The sequence below is a fragment of the Sparus aurata genome, chromosome 3 (genome assembly GCF_900880675.1).
Source record: "Sparus aurata chromosome 3, fSpaAur1.1, whole genome shotgun sequence".
NCBI classification, from domain to species: domain Eukaryota; kingdom Metazoa; phylum Chordata; class Actinopteri; order Spariformes; family Sparidae; genus Sparus; species Sparus aurata.
Window position 1 is genome coordinate 30,815,919 of NC_044189.1, and position 18,095 is coordinate 30,834,013.

The 18,095-nt window shown below is 40.8% G+C and overlaps 1 protein-coding gene across 2 annotated transcripts in view; it reads left to right on the top strand.

Annotated features, from left to right (window-relative positions):
* Positions 1-18,095, top strand: part of abcf1 (ATP-binding cassette, sub-family F (GCN20), member 1) — a 54,454-nt gene that overhangs the window by 35,514 nt on the left and 845 nt on the right. For both annotated transcript variants that reach the window (XM_030412362.1, XM_030412361.1), the window contains 4 exons: positions 10,553-10,585; positions 13,060-13,228; positions 13,313-13,377; positions 13,460-13,532. In XM_030412362.1, the coding sequence (XP_030268222.1) occupies positions 10,553-10,585; positions 13,060-13,228; positions 13,313-13,377; positions 13,460-13,532 (340 nt within the window). The remainder of the gene's footprint in view (positions 1-10,552; positions 10,586-13,059; positions 13,229-13,312; positions 13,378-13,459; positions 13,533-18,095) is intronic.

The following is an 18,095-nucleotide window of genomic DNA, read 5'->3' on the forward strand; positions in this document are numbered from 1 at the left end:
ATGAAGAGTTAAAGGATGTCAAAGTATAAAGCACCTAGAAAATGCATAAAAATATAGTTTTCACAGGGAATCAGTTCTTGTTTATTGTATTTTGTCCTCTATGGTTTATTATGTTATATTATTGTCAAATAGATATTTTTAAAAGACAGAGGATTTGTTATCCTAAGTTGATTATTTATATTAGTTAAACATAAATAATGTGCAAAGGAAACTGAATGATTATATGATTTCAACCATATAAATACTAACTTCATTTATTTGTTTTTTATTGCCAAACCATTAGGACCATTAGGCTAATTCATGTTATGTATTTCCCACTCCTTATTTCAGAGAGAGCCATCCAACCCAAAAGGGAAGCAACCCATGGCCAAGACCATACCTTTTTTTTTTTTAATTTTAACTTTTTAATAAATGTTGTTCATAAAAATATTTGTTTCAGTCTAATTCATGCTTCACTAGTATTATGTTTATCATACACCAAACAACATAAGTAATTAATAAGTATTTATAACTTGTACAAATACATTGCAATTCATAAAAATAATGATAATAAAAAAAGGCTGCAGTATCGCGATATTACCCGGAACCGTGATACTTTGTCTGGTATAGTATCGTGGTTACTCATTTTGGTATCGTGACAACTCTAGGGGAGAGTCATCCTGCTGACTGAGGTAGGCCATGATGTCATCAGCAAAGAGCCCTATCTTGTGCTCCACACCATTTATAATCACTCCTTTAATTCCTTCATTCTGTTGGACTGCTTGAGCTAGTGGTTTGATAAAGAGAGCAAATAGAGTCGGTCGATAGGCAGCAACCTTGTCTCGTTGATCTTTGAAGATTTATCCTATCGGTCAGGCTGCCATTGATTTTGATTCTGGCACTGGGTTGATGATAGTGTTTTTATACATTGCACTGATTTACTATTATATCTGAGTCTTTCTATGACTTTGTTTAAAAATTTCCAATTTACAAAATCGAAAGCTTTTTCGGTGTCCACACTTATTAACAACATATTCTGCTTTTCCTTTTGAGCTTGCTCTACAATATGTATAGTTCTCCTAATGTTATCCTGTTTGTCTATTTTTTATGAATCCCGTTGGATCTTCTTCTACGATGTCTGTTACAAATTTATTGATTCTGTTTGACATAATTGATGTGTATATCTTATAAGCTACGTTCAATAGTGAGATTGGTCTATAATTTCCACATTGCTCTTTATCCTTCCCAGGTTTTGGGAGTATAGAAATTATCGCTTCATCCCATGAGGGAGGTACTTTGTTTTCCTTAAGTGTCCAATTGAATGATGCCAAAAGTAATGGTGCCACTTCACTTGGGGGCGGCTGTGGCTCAGTGGGTAGAGCTGAGGACTAGTGACCGGAAGGTCACTGGTTCAAATCCCTGGCTCCCCTGGGCGGGACTGAGCTACAAGCCGAAGCATCCTTGAGCAAGATGCTGAACCCCAACACTGCTCCTGATGTGCAGTTGGCACCTTCGTGGCAGCCACTGCCATCAGTAAGGGCCCTGCGATGAGCTGGCGTCTCATCCAGGGAGTACCCTGGCCTTCGCCCATAGAGCCACTGGATTTGGCCCCAGTATCCCCGCTCCACCTTGAAAAGGGTGGTATAAAAAGCGGTAACATCACCCGCGACCCGCATGGATAAAAGCGGAAGAAAACGAACCTCCTCCATTGTAATTTCAGTTAATATTTCATTTTGTGAGGAGCCAATTGAAGGCAAGTCCAAAGAATTCAGAAATTCCTCCATCTTATCTTCTCCTGCTATATATTCTCTGCATTAATGTATATAGACCACCCCATCACTCTACTTCCTTTATCAGTGAATTTTCTGAACTGTTATCAATTATCCACACCTCTTATAGCAGGATTTTATTAACTGGTGATTTTAATCTACACATTGATGTTGCCTCGGACCCGATTTCCAGAGAGTTTTAAAATCTTTTGAATTGTCTTGATTTTAAGCAGCACGTCATGCAGCCGACTCACAACAGAGGACACACCCTGGACCTGGTCATAACCCATGGCCTGTCCATCGGTGTGTCCTCTGTTGCCGAACTGGCTGTGTCTGACCACTACTGTGTATTTTTTAACATCACCAGTTTTAACCAAGGGGAGGCCCCGGTGAGAACAGTGAGGAGGCGCTATCTAACTTCTGAAGTGGCTGCAAATTTCATGGGGATTTTACAGAGCACTCCTGCTGAAATTTTACCTGCACCTTGTAATTTTATCGTTGATAATTTTAACAGTAGACTGAAGTCAACTCTGGACTCAGTAGCTCCACTTTTAACAAAAACAATAAAAAGAAAACCTACACCCCCGTGGAGAAAAAACGATGAAATCAATTAACTGAAAAGAAAATGCAGGAGTGCAGAGAGAAGATTGAGGAAAAGTAAACTGACAGTTCATTACGAGATTTTACGTCAACAACTCAAAAGCTACAATAATGCAGTCAGAAAGGCACGAACTTCCCATTTCTCACAACTCATCACCAACCATAAAAATAACCCCCGACTCCTCTTCTCCACTTTTAATATTTTAACAGGTTCTAACTCTAAAGTTTTTAAGACACCCACAGACGATCTTTGCGAGAACTTTGCAGACCACTTCAGAACCAAAATCAAGGATATCAGATCCTGCCTCTTATCCCATCAAGTTTTATCTGTTAACGCATCTGAACTGTTGTCCTTGCCTGAGGAAACACTGGAGAGTTTTGCCCTGGTTGATGCAAGGACACTTGGTCGTGTATTCTTCCAAGTAAACCCAACAACCTGCCTTTTAGACCCAATTCCCACATCACTCTTAAAATAATTTTATGGATTCTTTGAGGAACAGTTTTTAAACATCATGAACTGCTCTCTTCAGCCGGGTGTCTTTCCCACCGCCTTCAAAACGGCAGTGGTGAAGCCCCTTTCTTAAGAAGAGCAACTTAGACCCCAACGTTTTTGATAACTACCGACCTGTATCCAACTTACCGCTTTTAAGTAAAATTTTAGAAAAACTGGTTTTTAACCAAGTTAATGACTTTTTAAACAGAAATAACATCTTGGAGAAACATCAGTCTGGTTTTAGGAGAAACCACAGTACCGAGACAGCACTTTTAAAGATTTTAAATGACATCAGATGGAATTTAGATAACAAAAAGCTCACAGTGTTGGTTCTACTGGATCTAAGCGCTGCTTTTGATACAGTAGACCATCACATTTTATTAAACAGACTCAGCCATCTGGTCGGCCTCTCTGGTACTGTCCTCAAATGGTTTTGTTCCTATCTCACAGATCGATGCTTTTATGCAAGTATGGATACATGCTCCTCAGGAACCCATGAAATTGGATGTGGGGTTTCCCAAGGGTCAATTTTAGGTCCACTTCTTTTTAATCTTTACATGCTTCCTCTTGGGGATGTCATCAGGAGACACGGCATCAGCTTCCATAGTTACGCTGATGATACACAACTGTACATTGACGTGTCTCCTGATGACACAGAGCAAATTGATGCCCTTCTTAACTGCATTGTAGACATCAAGTCATGGATGGCAGTGAATTTCCTACAGCTCAACCAGGACAAAACTGAGGTTTTAGTTATAGGTCCTGAAGGCCAGAGAGAGAAACTTTTTCCAAAACTACAAGATCTTAAACCAACACAATCAGTAAAAAATCTGGCCGTGATTTTTGATTCTGAGCTGAATTTTATTCCACATATCAGAAATATGACAAAAATAGGTTTTTATCATGTTAAGAACATAGCCAGAGTCCGCCCGTTTCTCTCCCAGGCCAGTACGGAGGTGCTAATGCATGCTTTTATTTCCTGTCGCTTAGATTATTGTAATGCCCTGCTCTCTGGTCTTCCTAAAAAGAGTACTCTAAATCTCCAATTATTACAAAACTCAGCCGCACGAGTGCTGACGAGGACCAGAGGGCGGGACCACATTACACCAGTTATAGAGTCACTGCATTGGCTCCCCGTGCGCTTCAGGATCGATTTTAAGGTTCTTTTACTGTTTTTTAAATGTCTTAACGGCCTTGCGCCCTCCTACTTATCTGACCTGCTTTTACCATATCAACCCTCGCGGAGCCTGAGGTCCTCCGGCTCTGGCCTTTTATCCATACCAAAACCAAGAACTAAAACCCACGGTGAGGCGGCATTTAGCCACTATGGCCCCCGCTTGTTGAACAGCCTGCCGGAGAACCTCAGGTCTGCAGAGACTGTTTATATTTTTAAGGGAAGGTTAAAGACACACCTTTTTAATCAGGCTTTTAACCAATATTTTAAATTCTTATTCCATTCTTATGTGGTTCTATCGTATTGTATGTTGTTGTTTCTATCTTGTTTTTAAAAAAAAAAAAATTTTCATCTTAAATAATTTTATTTTTATTTATCTTCGATACTATTTTATTTTATTTATTATTATCTTATGTATTTTATCCTTTTAACTGTTCACTCCATTTAATTATCTTTTGTCAGGGTTTTTATCCTATCTTATGTTTTTAGTTTTTAAGGGTTAACTCCAGAGTTTCCTCAGGGGGGTCCTCCACACTGGGAGCTGTGTCTGGGATGCTGCTGGGGGTGCTGTCCTTGGGTCCCTTCGGCGCGGCCAGCTGTTGTCTGTCAGGGTCGGGGGGCCTGGGCACTGGTGCCCCCCGTGGCACAGCCTGTGACTCCTCCCAGTGTGGATGGCCCCAAAGGTGGCGTTTCCTCAATCCTCAGTGCCTTGCCATGTCTCCCTATTGCCAGTAGTAAGAGTGTGCAGGTGTGTGTGTGTGTGTGTGTGTGCGTATGTGTGCATGTATGTTTGTGTACGTATGTGTGCATGTATGTAGTACGGAGGGTGGGAGGGAGGGGCTTTCTTTATTATTGTATGTTTCCTGTGTAAAGCACTTCGTGCTACATACTCGTGTATGAAAAGTGCTCTATAAATAAAGTTGATTGATTGATTGATATAGGTTGGGTATACAGTTTACTATAATACTCCCGGAAGACCTTCTCTATATCTTCTGGTGTGCAAAACAGCTCTTGTGTGTGGGGATCTCTTATTTTATGGATGCTATTAATTGTTTGCTGCTTTTTTATGCGCTTTGCCAGTAATTTAGTAGCTCTTGGTCCTATTTCATGATGATTCTGTTTCAGAAACCTATTTCTTTTCTCTACTTCGTCTGTTAAAATGTCATTTATTTTTGTCTTTAAAGCCTTAATTTCTCTGTATATATTTTGGTCTTTTGTACTCTGAAAGTTTCTCTCTAGTACTCTTAATTTTTTTGTGTATTTATTGTATGTTTCTAGTCTAGTCTTTTTTAATAGTGCTGTTTCTGCTATCAATTTTCCCCTAATAACCACCTTCATGGCGTCCCAAAGTATTGTTGGGTCTACTTCACCATCGTCGTTTTCCTCAATATATGTGTTGATTTCCTTTCTAATCCTTTCCTTTCTCTGTTCATTATTCAGTAGGCTCGTATTTAACCTCCATGCTGTTTGCCGTTTCCATTTATGAAGGCTAATTTTTAAATATAGTGGGTTATGGTCTGACAATACTGCCCCCCCAATACTACACTCCTCTACAAGATGACACTCTCCCACACCAATAAAGAAGTAATCTATCCTTGAATGTATTTTATGGGCAGCTGAATAACATGTATATTCCCTTTCCAGTGGATGTAAATTTCTCCACACATCGATTAGGCCCATCTCTTCCAGTGATGTATTGATAAACCTTGATAATTGTTTTCTATTTCTTTGAAGACTCGTTGTATCACTTCTGTGGAATAACGCCACATTTATATCACCTCCACAAATTGTAATTCCCTCTGATTACTTAGCTATGACATCAAATAGGTACTTGAAAAAGTGCTTATCACTTTCGGGGGGCGCATATACATTAATCAATGTTATTGATTCTTCACTTTCTTCCCCTTCATTATAACAAACCTTCCTTCTTTGTCTTTAAGTTCCTTCTCGCAATCAAACTGGATTGAGTTTGCCAGCAATATTATTACACCTCTTTTACGGCCACCTGTATATGTGCTATAATATAGATTCTTATAACCAAACTTCCTATCTGTGATAAGTGAGTCTCTTGCATCAGTATAATTTGTGCCCTTTCTTTTCTTAGTTTTGCCATGACCTTCCCTCTTTTTGCCTGTGTACTCAAGCCGTTACGTTCAGCGATATTAATTTAATGCTATCAGCCATTTTTGCATTTCTTTAATGTTTTCAGGTGTACTCCCCAACAAGTATGAACAGAATAACTAAGAACTAAATAACTGTGCACATATACACAAAACACAAACACAAAAACATAAACAAAACACAAAAACAGGGAGGTTTTCAAACTCCGGGGCGGTTTTCCATGTGTCCCAGCGCCCCTGTTACTGGGTGTAGAGGAAGTCCTCTGGTAAGAGGGCCTCTCCCTAGACCTAACGCTATATTGCCTATTTGGTCTAGACATACGGCTGAACTGCCCAATTAACCCATCCTCCCCTTATGACGGCCACTGTTGCCTTTGGCTATTCCAAATGTTTTGAAATATTAACACTGGACCCACTGTGGATTAAAAAGGAGTAAAATAGCCCTTTGCATTTTCTAATTTTACTAAATTTTTCCTCCACTATTATTCTAACTTAACATTATTCCTGGATTTCAATTAGTCAATTAGTCCACTGCTCCATCAGCTCCTCGGGGTTGAGTCGAGTCTCGCTCCAGAGCCGGTGCGCTGTTACTACTCCTCGCTGCCGGTGCTTCTCTCTCCCCACCTGGATCTCCCATCGTATAGCCCCTCGCTCTCTTATCAAGTGCTGCCTCTCTGGCATCTTCATACGTTTTCACTCCGTCATCCCAGTATATTCTTATTTTAGCAAGAGGAGTCTGGAACCGGATTCCGTCTCTTTTTGATACTTCCATATGTTTTTCGCTTCTGGATGACTTCGGTCACGTAGTCATGATCAAAGAAAACTTGTTTGTTTGCTCTCTTTATCGTTTTCTTCTCTTTGCCCCATACCTTTTGTAGGATCATTTCTTTAGTGTCATATTGCAGAAAGTTGGTGACTATTGATCTGGGAGTCGCGTCTGGACCAGGTTTTTTCATGAGGGCTCGATGACGGCGCTGAATATGGAGCTCGGTTCCTTCTGGCAGCCCGAGTTCAGTAGTCAACAAGTGCTCCACATATTTGCTCAACGAACCGAAATCCTTTTCTGAGTCTTCCGGGACTCCATAAATACGGAGGTTATTTCTCCGGGATCTGCCTTCTAAGTCCGTTAGCTTCTCTTGGAGCCGGCGTGTCCGCTCCGACATCTCCCACATCAGTGTGCCCGAGTCTGCCTGCCACTCCTCAAGTTCCACTATGCGTGTCTGTGCATCCTCTATGCTAGCTGCCTGAACCTGCAGCTCTTTTTGGTTTTCCGAGCATTTGCGGTCGATCTCTGCTCGCATTGCGCTTATCTCACCCTTTATCTCTCCTTCAAATGTGGCCAGGTCACTGTGGAACTCACTTCTGAGCTCTTTTATTTCGTCCTTGATAGCAGTTAGCCCAGCTCTGAGCTCCTCCGTGTACTTCGCCATTTCACTTTTCTCTTTAGAAACGTCAACACAGACGAAGAAGCTAACTTGCTGGGGGTCCATTTCAGATTTTTCCTCTTGTTTGTTTCTACTCTTTTGCCTTCTTAATACTTTATTACTTTATTCATATCTTGCCTTTGGCTGTCGAGTTACATATATTATATGTATTTTTCCTACCGACTCGAGGGAGCTTGTCAAGTGCACATCCACTCACTCTTGAAGAACCCCCCTATCGAAAAACAATATTGACCTTGAAGTTGAAAAAGGAGCCTCATATAAGAAACAATACTAAAATCAAAAGCCTGAAAAGTCATGTGAGATATCGCGTGGATAGTTGTTGCAGGAAGACAGTAGCGGTCCACTTTAACTGTCCTCCATGTTACGTCTTGAGTCCCAAGAAGACCCCAAGTTGCATTTTGGCGAGAGTTTCACTTTAAGGCAATTTGAGAAGTATGTTTTAAAACTGCACCCGGAACCTTTTTATGTTGGCACTATCAGGAGTATTTGGATTATTTCATTCAGTCTGACTGGAGTAAGTACTCATTCCTGATTCAGTTGTAGTGAGTTAGTCTGAAATGGGTTTCACTCCTAAGAATTGAGCACTTGAGCATATCTCAATACACTCTTAACTCATTCATCCATTGAGTTAATTAGTGCTCGAAGGAGTCCGCAGGGTTTTAAAAAGTCTAAAATTCTGAACCTTAAATTTAAGGCCTTAAAACGTCTTAAAAATGGCCACATTTTCATTCGAGGTCTTACATTTTATTCAGTCAGGTCTAAAAACTGTTTTACCCTCGTTCATCCACAGAGACGCTGGCCGCAGAACTTTGGTTCGATGTGTAGTTTCTGGGGGATATTCGTGTTGGATGTGTGTGCAGTGTTGCCAACTTGGCGACTTTCTCGCTAGATTTAGAGACTTTTCAGACCCTCTTAGCGACTTTATTTCTAAAAAGCGACTAGCGAAACATTTAGCGACTTATTCAGATCATCAGGGGAAAGGCGAGAAATAGATTATATTGTAATTCACATGCTGCTCAGAGTGATCGCAGTCCACGGCTCCTCTGCAGCATTGCCGGGGGCTCTCCTGTCCCCTCTCGCGCAGCTGCACAGGCGACAGGCCGGTGTGTGTGGGGGCTGGCTGGGGCAGGCAGCAGCGGACGCCGCGGCCGCAGGTGGATTTGAGACCGGATAGCTGACGGTCTCAGAGAGAGAGAGAGCGAGAGAGAGAGAGAGCGAGAGCGAGAGAGAGAGAGAGCGAGAGAGCGAGAGAGCGAGAGCGAGCGCGAGCGAGAGAGAGAGCGAGAGCGAGAGCGAGAGAGAGAGAGAGAGCGAGAGAGAGAGAGAGAGCGAGAGAGAGAGAGAGAGAGAGAGAGACCAAACCAAATTATCAACCAACAAAAAGAAATCTACATCGCATACTGGAAGGAAACAACTAAAAGACAGAGTAAATTAAAATGTTATCTGACCCTAAAAAGAAACTTTGCGTTAGCAAATTATCTGAGCACAGTAACAGATCCTAAATTAAGAAAAGCCTTGACTATGTACAGACTCAGTGAACATAGCCTGGCTGTAGAGAAGGGTCGGCACAGACAGAGCTGGCTGCCAGAGGAGGAGAGACTCTGCTCCCACTGTGACCGACAAGAGGTCGAGTCAGAACTGCACTTCCTCACCTCGTGCCCCAAATACCAGGCTCTGAGAAATCAACACTTTCCCAAAATAATACAAATACACCCTGAATTTGAACACACAACAAACATGGAGAAACTCCCATATTTACTTGGGGAAATACCCAAATGTGAGAACATTGCAGCCAAGTTCATCATCTCATGTCACGACCTGAGGACAGCCAGTGGAACCTGAGAAACAACTCAGAATTTACTTCTTTTTATTTGTTTTTAATTGTTTCACTCTTACTTATTCATTTATTTATTTACTTATTTTTCGTATCAACATAAATGCACACACACGCACACACACACACACTTACACTCACCAACACACACACACACACACACTTACACTCACCAACACACACACACACGCACACACACACACACACACTTACACTCACCAACACACACACACACACACACACGAACACCACCACACACGCACACACACACGCACACACACACACTTACACTCACCCACACACACACTTACACTCACCCACACACACGCACACACAGACACACACACAGACTTCCACAGTCTTTGTGCCTGCCATAGACTGAGAGACAGGAAGTGACAATCATTTTTTGCTTTTTTTTTGTTTATTTGTTTGTTTGTTGTTTTCTTATTTTTGTTATTACAGTCCTGATGTGACTATGACTGAGTCAAATCATAAGTTATACATATTATACATACAGTATAACTCATTTATTGTAAATATTGTTCTCCTTTATTGTTATTATTATTTTGAATTCTAAATGCTTGCTTTGGCAATATGTACGGTGTTACCTCATGCCAATAAAGCTCTTTGAATTGAATTGAATTGAGAGAGCGCGGGTGAGTGTGTGTGTGAGAGTGTGAGTGTGTGCTTCTTTTCTTGCATATGTAAGTTGCAGTGTGCTTTTTAATTAATATGAAATTAAATATATTCTATTTGAAGGCAAGTTTGTTTGGCCTGTTTATCTGTTAATGACTGAACTCATTGTAATACAAGGATTTTTTCAGAATTTATTTGATTTTAAATTTTTTTTGGTAATTTGTCGTGAAGGTCTTAAATTTAAATTTTTATGGCCTTAACATGTGTTAAAAAGGTCTTAAATTTGTCTTACTGAAACCTGCAAGAACCCTGAATTATTCACCGGTACATTTTCTGATAATTTCTGATAATGGAGAAGGAGGTTGTTAATTAGCATGTCTGTGCATATATGAAACTCATACCTGATGCATACCTGAACTTAAAATATATTTAAAAAGTTTGTCTGAGGTATACCAAATACCGTGTTCTTGATGTTTCTATTTTTTTTTTTTTTTTTTTTTAGACCAAAGGTGAGATGAGGAAGAATCATCGTCTGGTGAGTAACATGCTGATGATGATCGGCCTACCAAATATTGTTGTTACTGTTCTAGCATTGGTTTTGATATGTTTCATTAATGTGTTCACATGACCTGACAGTTTAGAGCTAATGATGGGTGCAGATGGTAAAGAAACGGTTTTTCAGAGAGATTCGCACATCTTGTCTGGCACAGTATATACTTGACAGTGGAAACTGGAAAGGTTAAACTGTTATCAACTTGAATGATTTGGCAGCTTATTGACCACAGGTGAGCAGCTTTCAAAGTGAATGCAGAGACACAGAGCAGATATAAGGGCAGCAATAGCTCAGTCCGTAGGGACTTGGCTTGGGGACTTGAAGGTTGCAGGCTCAAGTCCCACTCGGACCAAAAAAAAGTACGATGTGGACTGGCAGTTGGAGAATGCTAGTTCACATCCTGGGACTTCGGCAAGGTGCCCTTTAGCAAGGCACTGCTCGTTGGGCGCCATGGCATGTGTGGCAGCCCCTTCGTTCATCTCCTGTGTGCGCACCTGTGTGTAATGTTAGTGGAAAAATTTGGGATGAAAATAGTACATTAAAAAAAAGATGTAAACTAATTTGTACATTGTATCATTGCAGGTAATGTCACTGCCAACTGTATCTATACACCTATCGGCCTTTCTGCATTTGTTTTGTATTTCTCCATTACAAATGATACCATTTGCTTGATAATTTGAGGAAAATATTCAAGATTTTCAGAATATCTAATATTTGGTATTAGGGATGTATATCGTTAGGATTTTATCGATACTGATACCGCTACGCCTTATCGGTACCGATACTTATCGATACTCTTATCGATACTACAACATGTAATTTTGTGTAAAAAAAAAATAAAGACTTTACAAGATGTCAAAAGATTCAACCTTTTATTACCACAAGGTAATAATAAAGCTTCAACAGAACAGAAGCTATGCAATTACAAATACTCTGGAACAGATAACCAGGACTTTTATATCTGGCGGATGCCGGAGCACGACGCAGCAAATCAGCTGAATTTGGCACCGAGCAGACAGGTAGTTAAGTACCGAAATATCATTATAACATCCAGTTACTTTTCAAAATAAAACAGTCCATGTTGACACCAGCACACAAATCTCCAAAAAGAGACAAACACAAGCTCTTCTACTAATCCTTCGGTCGGGAACACTCCCTGTTGTTGTTTTTATGACACATACCTATAACTGCGGTCGCTAGTGATTATGTGATTATCGCGGAAACTCCTCGGCCTCGCGATGCCAGCTGTCTACCGTACTGTGCAGTGGCTGACTCAAAACGCAACCGGTGGGGGTTACCAGACGGCAGAGCAAAACCGGATTGGAGCCGTAACGCAGCGGACAGTATGCAGGGGAAATTCGGGGTAAGCAACATCACCAAACACATAGTATGAAGCTAAAGGAGTGCGGCATGTTTGATTGCTATAACAAAGCGAGTACAGTTCGCAGCCCGGCTAACGCTAAAGACTGCAGCACCATGACAGCGGCACCCGGTTTCGTTTCTGCGACGTCAAGTCACGGAGTTTGTTGTTAAGTTTAAAGTCATTACGGTTGGGTAGACGTTCAGAAACCATCCATGTCAAAAAACGATTAAAAAATCGTAAAAAAAAGGGTTTTTTTGTCTTTTTTTAAGTACTGATAACAGTACCGTTTGTCCAGAATCTTAACGGTACCCTGGTACCGACCCAATTAGGAGCCGGTACCAAAAAGTACTGGTCCTCGGTATACATCCCTATTTGGTATGTCCTCCTCTTGCTTTAAAGCAGCTTGCACCCAAGTTGGCATGGACTCCACCAGTTTGATGACTGTGTAGTGAAGTCCATGAAAGTAAATAGGACTTCATCATCACCATCTAATATGAAATTCTGGTGTTTCATAGCCTAACTCAAGCGTTCGTCTGTATTGCCCTCCTGAGAAGTTGTTTAGAAACTGCTCCTCATCGAGGAATAACCTTCTTCTGACAGGACGGCTTGTGTTGTGTATTTAGTCTGTATCTGTATCTGTGATGTAGTTGCTTTTCTGTCTCAGTGAACTCGGCTTGATGTGTTGATCTTCTTATGGTGTGATCTTTGGCTTAGCCTGAGCTTTGAATACAACTGATCTAGTTTCTGCAAAGCCTTTGAGTTCCATGCACTTCCCACCTTGAAACCTTAGTCTCGCTATGATTGGTAAAAAGGCCCTTTTTGGTTTGAATACAGTTTGACTAGTGACACTTTTGTTTACTTTCTGTATCTTCAAACCTTTGATTATTTTCAGGTTTACGTGACAATATTTGAGTTTTTTCAATGTGGTCTCAGACTTTTGAACCCCACTGTGTCTGCTCTGTTCTTTCTGCAGTGAACAGCCCATCTGTCTACAGCGTGAACACTTGGTCATACAGTAAACACTCTTCAGTGGCTCCTGAATATCAGTATACATGAAGAAAAGTTGAAACTTTGGTGTTCTGTCTGCCTACAGAAAGTGGGTTTCTTCAACCAGCAGTATGCTGATCAGTTGAATATGGAGGAGACCGCCACAGAGTACCTGATGAGGAACTTCAACCTTCCCTACCAGGATGGCAGGAAGTGCTTGGGACGTTTCGGCCTGGAGAGCCACGCCCACACCATTCAGATCTCCAAACTCTCTGGTATGAACATCTGTCACACTTGTACTTTGTCCTGTAACACTGTCATGACGTTCTAACATTGTGTCTGGATTCTTTTTCTTACAGGTGGCCAAAAGGCCAGAGTAGTGTTTGCAGAGCTGGCCTGTCGTCAGCCTGATGTACTGATCTTGGTAAGGGCCACTGAGCCTTTGAACCACACTGTTGTACCACGAGAATAAGTACTACGACTAACTGACTTCTTTTCTCTCGTAGGATGAGCCCACCAACAACTTGGACATTGAGTCCATTGATGCCTTATCGGAGGCCATCAATGAATACAAAGGAGGTAAGAACAATGATTCAGTGACAATGCTTTCTGTGCATCTTTTAAAAAAGGATCATAAGAGTATGCATCCGGGCTGTCTATGCAGTAGATAGCAGAGGTGGATTTCATCGTTCGATGTTGAGATTCAGTTCCCGTCGGTCATTTCGGCATCGTTCGTTTGTTTGTTTAGTTGTTTGTTAGTTCAGTTGTGTTTCCGGTACAACGTCGTTTAGCTGTGAATCATGTAATGCACAGTTCTCAGCTCCTCTTTCTCAAATGATCAAGGCAAATACATAGCTGCAACTTCATGATTATGTGTACTTTTAAACAACACAACAGTGGATAATGTGTATATTCACCTTGACATTAAATTGACATGTATTGAAGGTAAGCCAAGGATGACTGACTGACTGAACGAGAACGATGAGCTGCGAACGAAATTAAATGTTTTTTTTCCCATGGAAATGGTTGCTATGCTTTCCTGTTTCTTATTGGCTAAAATTCAACAACAGTGTCCAAGACTCAGCACACGATTGGCTGGCTCTCAGTCCTTATAGTCACCACTCTGATAACTTAACAGTGAACAACACAGCAACTAGTCTGTGAGAACAAAAGAAAGAAAAAAGAGGGAAGTGAAACGTGGAATCAGGTGAGTTCGTTCGCGTTAAAGAGTTGTTCTTTCAAATTGATTAGTTCGCAAACGAGCCATCTTTAGTAGATAGATGCATATATTTTAGAAATTGACATGACCAGCAAAAACAGAGAAAAAGACAAATAAACAGTCAAGCTGATAGTCCACAACATGTCCATATCTGGTTGATTAGACAGTTTTTATGAATGAGTTGCACCACTATTAAAGCTCTCCAAATTTGAGGATCAACACAATAAAGGAGGATGAGCCACAGGAGTTTGAAGGCCATTAGGGATGTGATGCACTCCAAGCCAGATGACCAGAGTGCACTTTTTGTTTATTATCTATGTTTTCATATCACAGATGATGAGCATTATAATATGGGTCTTAATATATTTATTATTTCTCATGTTTGTAAGTAAGTTCTATACAAGAAAAAAATCTGTAATATAACATTTTTATTTATAGAAACAGCAAATAGCCATAGAGGGTTGGATTATGAGCAGCAGCATGATGCAGTGGTTAGCACTAGCCACACTGCCTCTTAAAGGTGGGAATCATCTGTGGGAAAGTACCAGAGGTGGAATGGCCTCTGATCCGCTAGCTGAGGTAGTAACTGAAGACCTTTTCACACAGAGACGCCTTTTGTTTGTTCACACTGAACCAATCAGCGCCAGCATGAAGCTGCTCAAGTGTGTTGCGAAACCCAAAGTGGTGTGAGGCTACACATGATGATGTTAAGTGTCCACCCGGTTACCACCTTAATCTGTATGTATCGACTGACTGTTTAAATTGTATGGATGCTGTTATAAAGTGTTGTCATTAAGATGCTGACCCACCCTGCGTTGTGGAAGGTGCAAAAGGGAAATGTTTTGTTCTAAATGACATCATGTACGTCACCATTAGTAAAAGAAGACCCTGTCTGGCTGGTGATTTGTTTTTCTATACAAGTTGTCAAAGACAGTAAATACAACAACACAACAGTGGAAAGAGACGAATGCACATAATCATGCTCTCGCTGCCGGAGATGGATGCAGTTTTTCAGGCAGAAATGTTAAAAAGAGTCAGTAACAGACACTTTACAGGGACATTTCTCTTTTATTTGATGAGTGAAGGATCTGTTTATTTCTCAGTCTGTGAACACCATCAGACGAGACACTCCTGTCCCATGCTGCTGACTTACACGATCACACAGACATTGTCTCGCCTCTATTGTGGCTCTGTTACTACCTCCGGTGGTGGATCAGAGGTGGAATGAAACCATTCTGCCACTGTAACGTTCACAGGGATGACGAGGCAGAATATCGTCACAAGATTCCCACCTTGAAAAAGGCAGTATGAATTGGGCTGGAGCCTTAACAGAGGCGAGACAACATCAGTGTTCTGCTAAACATATCCTTCACTCATCAAATAAAAGAAATGTCCCACACTTCAACCCACAACATAACATGCCACGACACATTAAAAGCATCCATATGATTATAAAAAGTCAGCTGATACATTTTTAGATATACAGGTTTTGCCCTTTTCTCATTGATAAACTGGAGGGACCATGGATACAAGCAACCCAGTATAGCTACTTACAGTCCTATTCTTCTACATAGCTTGCCTTTGATAGTGATCAACAATCAATAAAGATGATGACACAACTCTGACTGTATATGAGCAAAATGCTCTATTTAACTAACGGGGTGTGGGTGGGTGAAATAATTAATCTTTGATGAGGAACATATTAATAACATAACCTGCAGGATTCCAGCAGCAGAAACATTACTTCTCACCCTTTAGAGGGCCAATGCGCACATATATTTTAACTTCATTGATCATTGAAATCTGACTCCTGAACTCTCACTGCTGGTCTGGAGAATGTCCTCTGTACTGTCTTTATTACTACAGATTTTAGTCGTGCTGCTTAAGTGAGCCATGATGTTAGCTATAGTGACATTACTAAAGCCTTTAAATGACTGAAAGCAGCCTCTCTAATCATTACAGCACAGTGTACATGTTTTGTGAACCTGCCTATGAATGCATCATGCATCTTACTTGATGAACACTGAGCCCTCAATATAGCAGGTGAAACACTGCGACAATGACTTTAGATCCAAAGCCCATGTGATTACTGCAAATGCTTTCTGCTGCTCCCAGTTGCTTACCAAAGCACCTGATCACACCTCATTTTGGTGCTGTCAGTCTAAAACCAGTAACGACACTTAAGCTGCGCTTTGCGCCACTTTAGCCAGCAAAAAGATGATCCCTGATGCTGTAGGATCTCGCAGATTATGAAATCTCTGTGTGACAAGGTCTACTGGTGCTGCCCAACAGTAAGAAGATCCTGGGTTTGAATTCCAGTCCTCCAGTTTCCACCACCATCAAAACATCTACATTAGGGTTAATTCTCCGATCAGTGCCTTCGATCTGGAGTTGATCCCTGGCTGCTGTACATCGGTTGCCTTATGCTCTTCTGGGATAGATTAAACACAGAGTACCAGTTTCACTACGCTGCACATTATAATATGTGATAAATGTGATTGAAAAATAAAGTTTATTCAAAAAAAGTTTCTCCATAAGGAAAAGCAGGATTCACAAAAAAGTGATAATTAAAACTGACCACATAGAATCCATACAACAGTTTGTAAACTCATTGAGCCTGTTAACAGTGAGTATCATTCAAATCACTCATGTGATTATAAGGATCAAGTCTGCTCCACAGTATTCTTAGTGTAGGCGAGCCACAGCATACTTTAAAAAATAGACAGGCACATGGCATTGTTGTGGAGAGAAAAAAATGCATTTATTGATTCTTAAAGGGATAATTCGGGTTTTTTGAAGTGGGGTCATATAAAGTACATATCTATAGTCGATCTGTTCCCTACCGTAATCACCGATCAGCGCAGCCTCAGTTTGGAGAAGTAGAGAGCCGCTCCAGCCCAGACGCTCAGCTTTGTACTGCAGTGAACGGGGTCCAGCGAAAAAGCGAAATTAACCACCTAAAACAAGGTTTTAGCTTTACATCGCCGTCAGACCGCGCTTTCTTTTGGCACTACATTTTCTCAACCGCAGAACCCCCGTATCCCTACGCATGAACGCTAATGAGGAAGGATACGGATGGTTAAGTTTCGTTTTTATCGAAAGTAAACCTCTCGTCCAGCAGCTGGGCCTCGCGCTGTATTTCGCCGCTCGCGAATCAGCTGTTGCCCAGTTACGCTAGTGCGTACCTATACAACGTACACTTGAACTGATATAGATTTTTTTTAGGTGAGCTTTGTTTTAGGTGGTTAATTTCACTTTTTCGCTGGACCCCGTTCACTGCAGTAAAAAACCTCAGCGTCTGGGCTGGAGCGGCTCTCTACTTCTCCAAACTGAGGCTGCGCTGATCGGTGATTACGGTAGGGAACAGATCGACTATAGATATGTACTTTATATGACCCCACTTCAAAAAACCCGAACTATCCCTTTAAACTTGTACAATAAATGCCTGTCTTCATGGTTCTGCATAGTTAAGAGGGGGAGATGGCATGACCTTAAAGGGGTATGACACTGATTCTACACATCAAAGTGTGGTTATTGTTGAGAGGAACTGACCAAATTGGTACAAGCTGTGTGAAGTGACAAATGTCCTCAAATTATGTTAGAGAGGCAAAAAAGATAACTAATCCTTTAAACAGTTGTTTATTGTAACGTTACAACTGATTCTTTTTTAATACTTTGTAAATGGTTAATAAATACTGTGTAGTTCATTTATATACATTTGGATGGCCATTATAAACTTGCATCTGGTGTTTAAATCACTATTAACCAAAGTTTAATTAACTATAAACTTAGTATTTATCAACGATTATCTGACATTTCTCTGACATTGACTGTTACTGATCAGCTCATATATAGTGGAAGACATTTATATCAGGAAAAGAAAAATTTAGATTAATGAGATATTAGATGAACAAACTCAATAA